The 15,719-nt window shown below is 41.2% G+C and overlaps 1 protein-coding gene across 8 annotated transcripts in view; it reads left to right on the forward strand.

Annotated features, from left to right (window-relative positions):
- The window catches only part of DENND2B (DENN domain containing 2B), a 180,683-nt gene that overhangs the window by 118,956 nt on the left and 46,008 nt on the right, over window positions 1–15,719 (forward strand). For all 8 annotated transcript variants that reach the window (XM_054826884.1, XM_054826883.1, XM_054826885.1 and 5 more), the window contains 6 exons: window positions 4,242–4,390; window positions 7,095–7,310; window positions 9,964–10,060; window positions 11,010–11,054; window positions 13,345–13,529; window positions 14,180–14,289. In XM_054826884.1, the coding sequence (XP_054682859.1) occupies window positions 4,242–4,390; window positions 7,095–7,310; window positions 9,964–10,060; window positions 11,010–11,054; window positions 13,345–13,529; window positions 14,180–14,289 (802 nt within the window). The remainder of the gene's footprint in view (window positions 1–4,241; window positions 4,391–7,094; window positions 7,311–9,963; window positions 10,061–11,009; window positions 11,055–13,344; window positions 13,530–14,179; window positions 14,290–15,719) is intronic.

Here is a 15,719-nt window from a genome sequence, read left to right on the forward strand (position 1 = left end):
TTGTAGGTGCCATCAGAGGGATTATGTGTGGAAAGGAGTTGATGTTACGCCTTTTGTCTGTTGTTACACAAACACTGCAAAAGGTTGAGGGGATAGGTGCCACAAGCATCAGAGGTTCAGCTTGGGCCTGGGCTTTCTATGTAGCCACCAGGGAAGGCTTTTAGCTTGGGCACACAGCATCACCCTCTGGAGACATTATCTCTTCTGCAAATGTTGGCTCCTAATTTAGGCACCCAAGTTAACACAAGTTGACGAGCCCTTTCCGTTAGTGTATACCTGCTGTTCGATTCTTCTCCCTTCCTGGCAGTGCAAAAGGCAGGAGTTATAATCAGCGCTTGGTGAATCACTTCATTCCTTTGATAATTATTTCTCCCATCTAGAAAGAAATTATTCATTTCCCTGCTTTCTGCCATTTATAGAGAAGTGTCTGCCTGCATTTTTTTTTCCCCTCAGCCTTACTTTTCACTCCTTTCTCAGTGTGAGATCGGCTTGCTGAGTCTGCCTCTGCTTCCCATTTGCCACGTGTGAGAGGCTGAGCAGAGGAACATTGTGTGCTGCCTCAGGACTTGGTGGGGCTGACTCGCAGAGCATCACAGAGCGAGGAATTGCAATCACTGGAGGAAACTAATCGATGCTTAAGCTCAAGGCACTGTATTCCTTAGGACTTTTCTAAAGATCCCTGGTTATTTTATCTTTTTTTTTTCTTTTTTCTTTTTTCTTTCTTTCCTCTATGGACCAATCATTAAATTGCTTGTGAGATCTTCTGAAGATAAATGTCGTGTAGATAAATGTCCTAACTCAGCAGTTTGGTACGTAGAATTCAAGAGAACGGGAAACTTGGAAAAAAATGCTTATAAAGGGAAATGATCTGGAAGCAGGAATAGTGATTAGAGACAGTATTTGCCAAAGACTTGCTATTTCATGTGACCGTATGCATTCTGGGGGTCTGATCCAGCTTCCTTTGAAGTCAGTGATAGTCTGCTGTTGTCTTGTGTGGCAGTTGGATTAGCCTCATTAAGATGGGCCTGGCCTCTATACTGTATAATGTTTCTCCTTTTGGCTTCCAATAGAGACATCCATATGGAAGGAACAAGGATGCTTCCTTGCTCTTTCATTGTAAATGTGTTTTCCTGTTGCAGCAAATCCAAATGAATGCAAAACTACTGCAGCTTGCAGCTTGTGAACATTCCTTGCCTGGGTCTTGGGACTAGAGAAGTGATGGTGTTGGGGTGAAATGGAGAGATCAAAGCTACAAACCTCTGAGCCAGCCCAGCTATATGGAAACTTTCCTCATTTTTGTGCTACTGCAACAGCAGTAGCACCCGCCACCGCAGGTCTTCCCCAGAGCCTCCCTCCGCTGTGGGACCCACATCTGCTGTGGCCACCAGTTCCGAAGCCTTTCATCCACAGAAGGGAGTCACTGTGCAGTCAGATGGGGTTAAATGCTGCTCTAGGGCAGTTCAGGGTATCCTCACACATCTTTTCAGCTTGCTTGACATCTTGGGTTTCTTGTCACCTGTACAGAAACCAGTCTGTCTGGGCTGCCAAATGATATTTTTGCATATCTGGTCTTTTGTGTCTCATCTACCAGGGAGAGCATATATACTAAAAAATGGTGGTTGTCTAAGGTTTGAAAATTGCTGAAGACCTAGACAAATAAATTATCTCTTCTCGTTCACTGGCTGAACCAAATACTTGGTTCAAATGCCAAATCAGCACAACCAAGTTGTTTCAGATTCATCAGACTATTTCATTATCAGAGATTTGGTGTGGAAGGGGGTTATTCTTTTTTAAGAAAAAAAAAAATAGGTGAGGCATATTTGGTCTCAAGGCATCTTTTCAAAATGAAAAACAAAACAAAAACCCACCCTGAAATAATTTGATTTTTAAGCAAATGAGAAAAATAAAAGAAACCAAGTGTTCTTGAACAGCAAACCCATCATCTGAAGAAACTCCCACAGCTCTAGGGAAAGGGTTAAAATCCCTGTGGTGCCTCCAATGACCTCCACATTACACTGAAGAGGAATTTGGCCCAAGCTTTCTTTTGGTAGAGAATCTGAGTCAGAAAAGCAGCCTCTGCTCATAGTTCCTTGCTCCTCCCTCTTCTCTCATCCAAGACTTCTCTGGGCCTGTTTCTATACTTAATATTTTAGGTCAACATTAGTAATGTTGAGTTTTAACTGGGTTCAAGCAATTCTGTTTTACATTGTGTCTTGGAAAGAGAATCACCCTAAAACTTTTAAATGCTTTACATTTTAAAAAAGGTTTCTTTTCAGCTGATGGGCTTATTTCTTCTCAGGAGTTTGGATACTATGCAGACTAATGTAATAACATTTATTTTCACATGGAAGTGCATGTTTAAGCACTGTCTCACGTAGCCGGCTATTTTGAAATCTGTTAATCCATTCTAAAATGCTTGCTTGACCTGTACTTGACTTGGGCTTACAATAAATTTTATTATGCTAGTACAGTCCAATTAGCTGTGAGTAACTAACAATATTTTGTAAAGTTGGCTATTTATTGTTGTTATGATTATCATATCTAGAGCTCTAGAATTTACAAGTAACAGAATTAGTATGCAGTATCTATTTATTTTTCTTCCTGCAGAAGGAATCAATCAATCACATAGACCTCCCAGAACATTTGTAGCTTTAAATTTTTGTAGGAATATTTGTTGCTTAAGATTTATCCTGTTCATGGCATTAATCAAAAGGTCTTTCTTCTAAGTACCCCACACACCTGAAGGTGCTTTTTCCAGGCAGCATGCGAATTGACTATGATTATAGCGCAGCCTCTAGAATCAGATTCCCTCTGGATGAAATAATAAGCTGTGATTGCCAATTCAAACATTCTTCAAGAGCAGCAGTTATTCAGGCTTCTAATTAAAACAAAGCTAAAACATTCACTCTTGTGCTTATATTTAACTAGAAATCTTAGTATGATGTGCTACTGAAGCAAAACTTATTTTTAATTGTATTGTGAATAAGTGAACTTGCTAAGCAAAAACTTTTATCGCTATAATTGATGAATCAGTCTCACGCTTCCAGGCTTAACAATAAATTAGAAAGCATAAACTACTTTTATTTTCTTTTGTACAATGAGGAAACATTCCGTCTAGAACAAAAAAAGCAGGTTGGCTCAAAAGCTTTGAACTTCCTGCATGTTTCAAATTTTTGCAAATTCAAGTTTTGAATTTGAGTAGATCACTTTTTTGGGGATGATTTTCTGCCTAAGACAGTTGGAAAACTGGAAGGACCCTGTATTCAAAAAAGCTGAAGTTCTAAACAGGTTGCTGATTATGAACTGCCTGAAGAAATGGATACAAAATGTTCATTTTACTGATGGCACTCATGCATCTTCATGCTGCTTAGTTCAGTGAGAGAAGATGGTGAGTTATTCCGCTGGTCCTTAGGCTGCCAAAGGGTATTGAATCTCACTTAAATCTGGACTATAAATTTTGGTTCTGCTTTTCAAATGCTAAAAATCTAGAGATTGTAGTCTGCTTTTTCATGTCTTTTTCATTTATATCATATTTACCGATTAACTGTTCAGGCCTCTATATATTACTGGCAGGTTGAGTTTCCTTTTAGGAGATATTAATTTTACATAAATTGAAATTAATAGCTGCTTAATTAGAAGGCACGATATGTTTTAAAGAACACTTTGAGGAAGCAGTATGATCGGGGCAGAAATTCTTCCCTCATCTTTTACATTTTCCAGTCTTCTCTCTTGGCACTGCTGAGCTGAAGTGTTTATTCTTTCTTTGCCTTCTCTCAGAGGAAGAGAAAAATGAAGGTAGCATCAAATAAAAGTTGTCTTATTGTGTGTAAGGGTGGTATGTTGAGAACAGTTATTTATTGCTGTTCATTTCACCCCGTGAGTGGCTGCTATAGATTTATAAAATCTACTGATACACTTTAAAGTAGTTATGTGCCTTAGCTTTTATATATCAATAAATTTTCCACAGCTGTGGATGCTCAGAAGCACGTCTTGCGAAACCTTTGCATTTTATTTAAAAAAAAAAAGTAAAAAAAGAAACAAACCCACAAAGAAACTTGTTGACCTCATAGCCAAGTTCTCCTCCAAATACTTCCAGCTGCAGCTAAAGGGATGAGTCATGCTGAAAGCTGAGGAGCTTTTCTAAAAGCCTTTCACTTGGTTCACATGATTTTTATTTTTTTTTTTAACTTTACATTCCTGTCTGTTTTTCTTTTCTTAAAAAACCCCCAAAAAACGTGAAGGCGAGTCACCCAAGGAAAACCCGTATGAGGATGTGGAGCTGAAAGCCCGTCATGCGGGCCGAAAATCCCATCAGCTCTCGGAGAATTCCCTAGATTCTTTGCACAGGATGTGGACGCCGCAGGACAGGAAATACACATCACCTCCCCAGGTAACAGCGTGACGGCACCGGTCTTTCTGTTCTTGAAGCTTATTTAAAATTTTTGCAAGAAAATCAATCATGGCATAGGAGGAAGAGCAGCCGTACTGAATGATAGAGGGTATCTGGAAAAAGAGTGCAATCGAATGCATAAATCGTTGCTGGGAATGCTCTTGGCAGCTGTTGCTCGGCTTCTCAGCGCTGCACTGCAGAAGCTGATGGCTCTTTGTGCTGGCTGCGGCCTGATGAGCTTAAGCAGGATCCTTCCACCGGTTGTCTGTGAGCTGACTCTGGCCCTAAATTATTTGTATGGCTGCACCTCTTTGTGAATTGCCTCCGTGTTTAAGGATTAAGTCAGCTGCTTAATCTTGCCCACGTATTGTTACGTGAGGCCTATTATGAGTTTGCTCTTGTGAAGTATGTAGCGTGGCGTGTTTTATTGTAAAATGGAGAAGGCCAAGTATGCCCCCCAATCAATAAATGAATAATAAAATAATCAGAAAAACCTGACTGTCTGCGTTTAACAAGGCTACATAAGTTGTGTTTGCAGCATAAAGTAAAAGACCAGGAACTCTGCAGATTTCCATCTTGTGAATTTTCCAAAGCAGTCTGTTTTTTGTGAATGCTATGAAATACCAGGTTGCTTTGTTGTTTATGGGATCATTGTGTTCATAAGGAAAAATACAAATTTCATCACATACTTAATTTTGAGATTCAAAACACCTTTTAAAGGAACTTTGTTTTGCACTGAATCAACAGAAAAATTGCAGCTGAACAAAAGGTCACAACGATTTACACTTTTGTCTTGTAAAGAGACCTAGAACAAAACAATATATTTTCTTTCACTTATTTTGCATGCATGTGAGCATCACAGTCCAAGAGGCAAAAGAAGTATCACCAGGATTCTTTGTATGCATCTAGCACATCATTTGTGAAAGTGGAGTGTTTTCAGCAAAGCTGCTGAAAAGTGAACAAGTGGAAAGTAGTAATCAGGTAGAGTAAGGAGAAACAGAAACTGCAGCCATGAAGATAACCTCGTAGTGAGAGACATACTAGGCATAACAATTCTTCTTGGCTCTGTGTGTGTGAACAGGAATTGTGTAGCCTCTACAGGATCCAACAGTGTGTACCATTAAGGTGGGAACCATATAGGTCTATAGTAAGATATTGTCCACTGTTCTCTGTTTTACACAGGGTGACCAAAGAATACATGGATTAAAATGACTTCTGTAATGTTGCTCAGTAAATAAGCACTCTCTGGTATCTTTGCAACAGGGCTATCTTTATTCTGGTAGCTTCTTTTTGAAATGCTGCCAGGAGTTTCCTGCCAGGACTCAGTCCTGCCATAATTGCGCTGTCATTGCGCTGATATATAAAGCAAAGAGACACTAAGAGCAGGTCAACTGTGGGCCTGGGTAATTCTCCAATGTCCAGAAATAGAAAAGTCTCAATTTCCTGAGGAATGGCAGCTTTGGCAACGATTTATCGCCTAGTTTTTCCAGCCTAGCAACATAGCTGGATTAGCAACATGACTTTTCAGTCATGGATGATGATAAACAAGATGGAAGAGATCAGAAGGTCAGCAGGCTTTCAACGATCATCTCCAAAAATAATTGCTTTCGCTAATGTATAGAGGACTGCAGATTTTCCTGGCATGCTAACCTGTGGTAAGCAAAGACCTCAGAAACACTGCCTTGTGGTCATTTTGAATCCCGCTGTCTTCTCCTTTCCCATTCATTATTTTCAATTTTTGAAGTCATCAGATATAAAAAGAATGTTTTATTGATGACATTGTATTTGTGATGCAAAACGCACCCATCTAGAAACACCTTTGCTTAATCCCAGATAGTGTGGCGCTGTAATAGGTAAGCCCTCCAAGTAGAACAAATGGGACATTTATTGCTGCAGGTTTATAGCTCGTAATACTGCTAATAGAATATTAGCAAATGCCAACTGACAACTGTTTGACATAATAGTACTTTTCCTAGGTGTGCTGGTTAAGCTCCTTATAGTGTTTGTGTTTGGGAGGAGAAGGCAGGGACCCAGCCTTGCCAGCCTGCCAGTTAACCTTCCCAGGAGCTGGGCAGAGCTGCTCGAAGGACTGCTCCATAAGAGCCCTAGTTTTTCAAAAATAGCTGTTACTTAATGCTTAATCCTCTCGGAGGTTTTCCCTTCCCCCTGCAATGACAACAGTTCTGTGTTTTAAAGGGAATTATTTGAGAATGTAGGACAAAGCTGTAACTGCATCTCTGCACATTGGCAGATCTCAAAACATCTTAACACCATGGAAATACAGCAAGCTTGATTTCTACTTACTTTCTCTAGGATAAAATAGCAACTTCAATGTAATTGCTCTTGATTTTCACTACTGCAAGTGAAAGAGATGGATCAGGCACATCGAGTCAGTGTTGTGATGTCACCCAAGCCTTTAAGTTAGGTTTGAAGGATGATAGAGTTGATGTGGTGTGGGTGCATGGAAATGCACCAAAGCTAAAGTACTATTGGTTTGTGGTTTTTTTTTTTTGAATTTCAAATCTTAGATATTGACCCCTGTCTCTTCATTTTGACCTTAAACCCTCTCTTCGCACATATCCTGCAGAGCAGTGGCTCACCTGATGTGATGTCCTTGTGTGGCCACCACTCACTCACAAAGAGCTGCTTCTGCACTAAGTGTTGCTGAGGAGGGGAAGAGCTCAAGCTGTTCTTGTTCCTGCAGCTACCTTCGAAGCCCAGCAGCCAGTCTCTGCGCATCGGGAACTGGTCAGAAAGGAAGAGCCACCGCTTGCCACGGCTGCCCAAGCGGCACAGCCACGATGACATGCTGCTGCTAGCTCAGCTTGGCATTCCCTCCTCCCCTTCCAGCCTCAATGAGGACAGCCTGAGTACCACAAGTGAGCTGCTGTCTACACGGCGGGCCAGGAGGATCCCAAAGGTACTGGCAGGGTGATCAGACTTATGCCCATCTGCAAGAGCTTGCAAATTTTTATCCAGCGTTTAGTCATCACTGAAAGCTCCTTTTGTATCCTAAAGTAAAATTGAGATCAAACCAGAAACAATAACTCGCAGGAACCAAGACATACGCCTTTTTTACATACAGCCATACTGTGAAAATCCCTTCCCTAAAAGTGGATAACTCAGCCCTGATCCAACAGTAGCAAACATCTGATTGCCGTCTTTGCACAGAATGGATTTTAAGCCAATTTTGTTTTCCACACTTTTCCTTAAGATCTGTGGGCCAGAGCATTGTTGTGTACCTAACTTTATGATTTTGAATGGGTGATGGCCAAGCAATTTTTATTTAAAACGCAGCATCATCTGAAGTGGTTTTTTTCCCCATCATTTGTTTACTGGTCTCAGGAATATAACTATTATTGGCCTAATATGTTTCCCTTCATTTACTTACAACTTACCCCATCCTGATAACACATTTGTCTTGATGGATTTGAAGTAAAAATTAATTTTCCATTTCCAAGGACTTTTCCAGTTCAAAATGGGATGTGAAAATAACCCAAGCCACCAAGCAACAACAAAAAAACCCCAACAAACTTTTTCTAGTACAGTGGCAACAGAGGTGGAGGGGGAGAACTGCCAATATATTTATTTTTGGCTTGTGAACAAAGTTGATTTTTGCTGTATATTCAGCTCTTTCCTGTTCTTATTAGAGAGCATATTTTAAAGTGCATGGCTGTAAATACTATGAGTAGAGGGAGATTTTTATGTTCCTGTCAATTTGTCTGAAATTCAGTCTAAGCAGGAAACAAACAAGAGGAAATTAATCCTACATCTTTAATATTTACTATATTTATACTTTCTTGGAATATACTATTTTACTGCACAAATGAGCATACATCTGTGAAGTAAGTTAGAGAGTAACTTACAGAGTAGCTTACTACTTGGTTTTGAATAAAACTTGGAAAGTTTGGCTGTTAGTTTTGTACCTTTTTTTTAAAAAAAATTTAGATTTAAGGACCGACATTCTCCTTATGTGAAATTATGTTTTCAGCATATGAATGTTCATAGGTTTACCATAAATCTTGTGATGATTTTTATTTTTGACCAGTCTAGCTCCTAGAATCACATATTACTGGAGAATCTCGGTTTTTTATTGAGAAAATATTATTAGACGGAAAAACTCAAACCTGAGAAACTCCTGTTCTTTACCACCCCCAGTGATGCTTTGCGAAACAATATCCAAATGCTTTAAACATCTGGGCTTTCCTCACCGCAGTGCAGGTATTTTACCGCTGGTGAAGTAGCTCAAGCAGACAAAGCGCTGAGCAGCACAGTGAGGGGAGTGAAAAATGCCAGCAAAGCTCCTCGCTCCTGGTTCCTGATGCCTTGTTTAGTGCCTACATGCAGGAGTTTCTGGGCTGGCACACGCTTCAAGTGGGAGAACCAATGAGGTTTTTAACACTTCAGACTGTCCGTTCTGGGCCAGACCCTCTTCCTCTGTTGGAGGAGTTACCTGAGTTTTTGTTCCAGTCTGTGCTCTGTTACTGACTTTCTACAGTGTGTACGGTGAATTAGTTTCTCTCACTGAGTTTATTTCTCTCTGCAAGCTGAAGTAAAACAGCTTTTGCAAAATGTATTATAGTTCTATGAGTAAAGCTGCTATGGAATGAAATATACTATTCCTGACTCATAAAAACATTATGAAGTTAAATTGCTACATGTTTATGGCTCTCCAGAAGTTGTTATATTCTGTTTAATTACAAGTTCATAATCTCAACCTCTTGGTGAAGGCTCTAAACACAAGTTATCTCATTAAAATTTTCCATCATCTCAGATTTTTTTGGATAGACAGTTATTATCTGCATTAGCCCTCCTGAGGGAAGTCATAAAGATGATTACCAGGAGTTAAAATTCTGGCCAGTGCTGGTTAAAGTAGCTAACTTCAAAATACTTTTGTAGATAAGATTGGAGACAGTAGATACAGCATGTCTGAAGTAAGTTAAGTACAGCATGAGTTGGAAGGGGGAGGGAGGGGAAGCGCATATGGGCCAGATCCTCAGCTGATATGATATAGCTTCAAAGCAGCTGGTTCACTCTGTGCCTGAAAAGGCTTTAAAAAGTTAGGGCCATCTCCTTCTGTGCTTATCTGAACACACTAAAATCTCAGTTCAGAGAGGTGATAGCACACGTTACTCTCATATTCAAAATAAGAATATGATCTTAAGCTCCATGAGAGTTTGGCAAAGTTGGATATGGCTAATGGATCACTGTTACTTAGACAATGCAAGTGAAGAGACAAGCAATAGCATAGAGAGAGGAACAAGGTGGTAGAAGATAACAGCTACCTTTGAATCCTCAGGCTCATTGTGCTTTTGTTACAAATGTCTACATGATTTTTGAAAATGGGATTTAGGTTTCTGAGTTATTTAATTGTTTTTTAAAATACATCCATAGGTAAAGGAGTGAGATTCAAAATAAGTAATTCAAACAAATGAGAGAGATAAGAAACGTGCTTTGGGGGGTTCAGCTGGCCTATCATCCATGGTCAAATTCTTTGTTTGGACAGATTAATTAAAAGCCTCCTGGCAGAAAAGTGTTTGGTCTTACTGATTCCTCATTTTCTTATTTTGCAGCTTGTCCAAAGAATCAATTCCATCTACAGTGCAAAAAGAGGAAAGAAACGATTGAAGAAACTTTCTATGTCCAATATTGAGACAGCGTCCCTACGAGGTATGACACAAGCATCACAGTTCAGTGAATCCATTTGAGTGTTACAGGATTAACAGATTCCCTTCTTTCCTCCACATCTACCCCAGGCTCTACTTTGTTTAGAGCTTTCTTCTATGAACAATGATAACTTTGTGTCTGCAAGAGGAGAAAATGGGGATGAGCTAAAAATAACTGAGATTCTCAGCATTGTCTATCCTATTAATCCCATGATCAGCTAGACTTATCCAGCTTCTTCTTTGGTTCACTTTTGGAGTAATTTGCATCTGTAACTTTTGTCTAAAATTCACAGTTTTGACCTTGTAATTTATTCATGCTTTTTCCTGTCATGTGAATATAACTCACACTGCGTTTCAGACTGTTTCTGGAAAAGCAAGGACCAAAAAGAAATTCAGGCCATGGTTGGAATAGGAGTACAATAGAGCTTTAATGCAAGTACATCTCAGAAATACATCTTGCCATAAGGTTACTTTTGCATGTTACTCTCACTCACTCTGGTGAGTTCTGGTGATTGAAATTGTTGCCCAGACAGACAAAGCTCTTAAGGCTTATTTTGACTTCTCAAATGCTGCATAACTTTTTTTTTTCCCCAAAAAATTTAAAGTCTGAAAAAGAAGTGGAAGGATTAAAATCCATTTTCCAAATGGCACATTCACCTCTGTAGCTTAGCACAGATGGGGGCTCACTGCAACCAGTTGCCGTAATAGAGAATGAGTTTTGCACTTGCATCAAAATGAAGCTCTAATTTTCAAGGAAAATTGAAACTTAATCCAAGGAAAACAATCTAAGGAGTCATTCAAACTGTGTATTTCAAGATGTTTTAAAACTGAGGAGAGAGCATGCGTGGATCACAAAGTTCAGTGTGACGTGATTTTTCCCAGTTTCACCACAGTAAACTAAGTTTATGTTTGCTTTGGTTTTGCATTAACTGATCCCTCTGTCTCCTCTGCAGATGAGAACAGCGAGAGTGAGAGTGACTCGGATGACAGGTTTAAAGGTAAGGGATTGGCCTTCAATACCTTCTAGTCAGCCACTGTCACAGACCTTATCAACGCACATTCTCCTGCTACTGCACTTTGTTCCTGTCCATATTTTTCTTCCCAAACTATGCTAACTCCATTATTGCAGAGCTCACAAAGTTTCCAACACAGGAGCATGAATGTGGAAAGCAAGGACAAAATGAGCTGTGAGGATCTAACAAGGATTTGGCAACTGTGTCATATAATGAAGAACAGGACCTTTGATAGATTTGCTTTGTCAGCCACTTCACAGATGCTGATGTTTTCCAGACTGACTACTGGGTGCAAACTTAGAGGGATGAGATTGGATAAATATGCTCTCTTCTTACTCATACACTGCTTTAAGTGTTTACAGCTAGCTGCTGTTGGAGGCGAGATTCTGAGTCTGATCCAGCATAGTGGTTCTTACACTCTTTTATAGGTCTGCAGTCTCCAAATTGTAGAAATTCCTTTATCAGTGGACAGCACCTGCACAAACTCCGCTTCAGCCAGACCAGTAAATTAGTCCCTCATTTTCGAGAGTCCTGATACACAGAGAGAACTATAAAAAAGTTTAAGGCAGCAACAACAGATTTTATTACTAAAAACCTATCACGTTGTTAGTAAGTGAAGGGAAAAAACCCAAGAGTGTGGAGCTGTGGTTATAAGGGGCAAGCATTCACGTCTATCTACTGCAGATGTCACCTGCTTACTGTTCATACAGGAAAACTTGCTGGAAAAAAATGTCTTAGGGAAGCAGATTTGTTCCAGATAGGTGGTGGTAGGACTGCCCAAAACGAGCTGTATGCAGCATTGTACAGTGATGTGTAGAAAAAGACTCATTGGTCCTTTTTAGACAAGTGCCAGCCCAAGAGCAATTTCAGTTCTGTTTCTCTTTGTGTCAGAAATTATAGAGCTTGCTTTTGCTCATAGCCCATGAAAGAAGACAGACAGGGCCCTGCCTCTCTCTTGATATTGGGAGGATATTCTGATTTCACTGGAAACTGGGAAGCTTTTTCTTCCATTGTTGTGGAACAGAGGATCTTCATTCTGATGGCTCCCTAACCAACTGCTCCTGTGTGACCTTATGTTTATGTTGATGCTCTCAGGGCATCCTGAACCAAAGACCTTTTTGTCATGTGTAGCGTAACAGGATTCACTGGGTCAAGTCTGTTGGGGTGGGCTTTTCGGTTTCACCTCTTGCAAATAGGAAGCACTGGCCAGCAGGACACTGTCTCAAGGCAGGACAAGGCAGGTTGTTTCTTGGGATTTGGCTTCTCTGGTTGTGCAGTCATATCAAGACCCAAGAGCTTTATCAAAATAATTTTTATTTTTTGTGTTGTTGATCCAGTTGTGTAACAGCTGATCATCAAGGGGTTTTCCTTTCTTTCTGTCAATTAATTACTGCTATGATCAAGAGCTTGTGACATCTTATTTCCCCACCACAAGGGACAGTCTGCCTTTTGCAAACTGTGGGCAGTGTAAGTGATTATAGCCTTAAGAGATTGATGTGTGCTGCTAGTAATTCATTTGCCTGGTATGAAGAGGTGGGGAAGAGCATGTGGGAAGCTGGTTTTACTTAGATGTTTTCACTTCTTGGTCTACCAGAATTGGGAATGATGTTACTGACTAGTCCACCACAGATGTCTAGCGACAAGTCACTGAATCAAGGCATATCTTTGAATCAGGACTGAATGTGACCATGAATCTAAGATTGCCCCTCAATCGACTTGGCACAAGCAAAGCAATCCTATAGGGGAGGCATTTCTCACACCTCTTTCCTTTCTCCTTCCCTGGAGATCGTTCCATGGCTTGTATGGACCATGCCTATGCTGTCGAGGAGAAAATACACCTTCAGTGGTTCTTAGCATAAAGCTGTGTTATGTAAGAACAGGTCACAGAACTGTTTTTCACCAATGTAAACCAGGTCCAAGTCAGGCCTGGGATGTGTCACCCTGGAGGCCCTAGTGCATTTGCACACCCATATCAAGGCTTATAATCTAGTCTTAAGTGAGAAGAAAAAGCAGACCTTTGGCAGGGTAACAGTTATGAACTGCAAATTATTTCAGTGACTTAGTGTTGCATCACTTCAGTACTTGGAAAGAGTTTTGATTTATGGGCGCAATTAGTAGAGGAGACTACAGTATGAAGGTTTGCTTTTGAAAGGAGAACATGCTTGGAATAATACGCTGGCAATTTGAAAGTCCTTTGTGAATGGCTGTGGCTTACACATACACGTTACAGTCCCAGGTAACCATCTGTCTCTTTTTTGTTGTTTTTAAATGCTAGCTCATACTCAGCGTCTAGTACACATCCAGTCAATGCTGAAGAGGGCTCCAAGTTACCGAACCCTGGAACTGGAGCTGATCGAATGGCAGGAACGGGAGTTATTTGAGTATTTTGTGGTAGTGTCGCTGAAAAAGAAGCCCTCTAAAAACACTTACCTCCCAGAAGTGACATATCAGTTTCCCAAGGTAAAAGCAAAGTTCTTACGTACAGTACATTCTAAGATCAATAAAGTGACTAAGTGGGAAAATTAATAGAAATCTGTTTTTTAAGTGGAGTTATTAATTCAGCTTTCATAATTTTTCCAAAGCGATCAGTTACAAAGCAAAGGGCATAAAGGAGGTGACTGAAAGCTTTCCCTGTTTACAAATTTATCTTTTCCAGTGCTGGAGAGTTTGGCCTGATGATAGGTGCTTTAAAGACTGTGTTTAAATTCAGTTTCTAAATATTTCACTTCTAACTCATTTTGGCTATATTAGGATTTGTTCCAAAACTCACTGAAGTCAATGGAAAGACTTTTGCTGATCTATGGCATTTCTTTTGTGCTCTTGCAGCAGAAAGGAATTTGAGTGAGGACTGTGTTTTAAGTGGTCATTGTGCAACAAGGAAGTTTCGGGCAATTTAAAAAATAATAACAAAAAAATCAGCAGTGATTCTTTCTATTGTACCAGGAGCTATAAGCCTGTCCTGAGGTCACGCCTCACTCTACCAAGCACAAATAAAGAACAAGCCGATGGGCTCTTGCTCTTCAGAGCTCGTTAGTAACCCCTGCTCCTGAGAGATGCTGTGAAGCTGGCACTAACAGTAACTGACTGAGCCTCAATTTCCTCCCCCGCAGCTAGAAAGACCAACCAAGCAAATGCGTGAAGCAGAGGAGCGTCTCAAGGCTATCCCTCAGTTCTGCTTTCCTGATGCCAAGGACTGGCTCCCTGTCTCTGAATACAACAGGTAAACCCTCCGGCGCTCCTCTGCTGCGCAGTGCTGATGGAGTGCATCTGGAGCAGCCACAGGCTTGCCGATGCCCAATTAAGGAAGTAGCAGTTTGAGTCTTGGCCACTTCAGGCTCAAGCAGCTGTATTTAATTTTTTTTAAAAAGTTCGCTATTATTTTTCCTCCCTAGTCTGCCTGCCTCACAGGCCTGTGTGGCTGAGGGGAAGAGGTTTGAAGGTTCCTCTTGGTGCTGAACCCAAAAGCATAAATGGAAGTATTTAAAATAAATCTTAAAAAGGACAAGGCCCTGCCCACCACCTGTCCTAGTCATTTACCCCAGAATGCTTGTCTGATGTTGCAGGACATCTCTTCATTTGGCTCAAAGCAATGCTATTCTGAGAACTTGTTTGGAGCTAAGCTCTATGCCAGCAGAGGAGCCTTAGCTTTCTTCCCTTGAAGGTGAATGACTACAGAAGGGCAAGGGAAGGCAGAGCCCGGCTTACATTTTCTTTTTCATTCAAAAGGAACATCAAAAAATGTATCTTTTTTCCCTCCCGCATTGATGCATCAGAACTTGTTGATCTGAAGGTGTACAAGTAGTAGAATAGGCAGAAGGGAGAGATTCATAAAATGGTTTGTCCTATTGCTACAGGCCCTACTAAAATGTCTGTCCCTGTCTTTCTCATAAGCCCCATTTAAGTATTGAAAGGCTACTATGAGAGAGATAGACTGGTGGAGCCAAGCTCTGCCCTCCCTGAGGCAGAAACAGGGACGGCTAACAGACCAAAGCCAAAGTGAAGGGGACCCTGTATCCTCCCCTCACCAGGCAGAAGGCAGCAGCCTCAAAGAGAGGAGTGAATGGAAACAAGTCCACGCTTGGCATGGCAGGCGAACCTTCTCCTCCTCACCCACCTCGCCATCCCACGTACCCCTGTGCAACAGGTACGAGGCTCTGGCTGTGGAAGGCCACTCGAGCGAGGATATGGATGACAGTCAAGTTACTCCAGAGGTAGCACCTAGGCCCAAAAGGCCCATGCCTCATGTCATGACCACCCCAACAAAGAAGAAAAGGAGAGTTATAGTCGTAGGGCACTCCCTTCTGAAGGGTACAGAGGGCCTGATATGCAGGGCAGACCCTCCTCTTAGAGAAGTCTGCTGCCTCCCTGGGGCCCATGTCAAGGACATCACTAGGAAATTCCTCAGCCTGGTACGCCCCTCTGACTATTACCCACTGCTGCTCCTCCATGTGGGTGGGGATGAAGCAGAGACACATACCACGAAAGCGATCAAAAGGGACTTCAGGCTCTTAGGGCAGTCACTGAAGGATTCAGGGGCACAGGTAATATTCTCCTCCCTCCTTCCAGTTAAGGGCAGCAGTGGTGGGTGGAACAGGCAGATGCAGTCTGTAAATGCATGGCTCCGTGGCTGGCGTCAATGCCACAACTTTG

Source organism: Grus americana, chromosome 5 (genome assembly GCF_028858705.1).
Source record: "Grus americana isolate bGruAme1 chromosome 5, bGruAme1.mat, whole genome shotgun sequence".
NCBI classification, from domain to species: Eukaryota; Metazoa; Chordata; class Aves; order Gruiformes; family Gruidae; genus Grus; species Grus americana.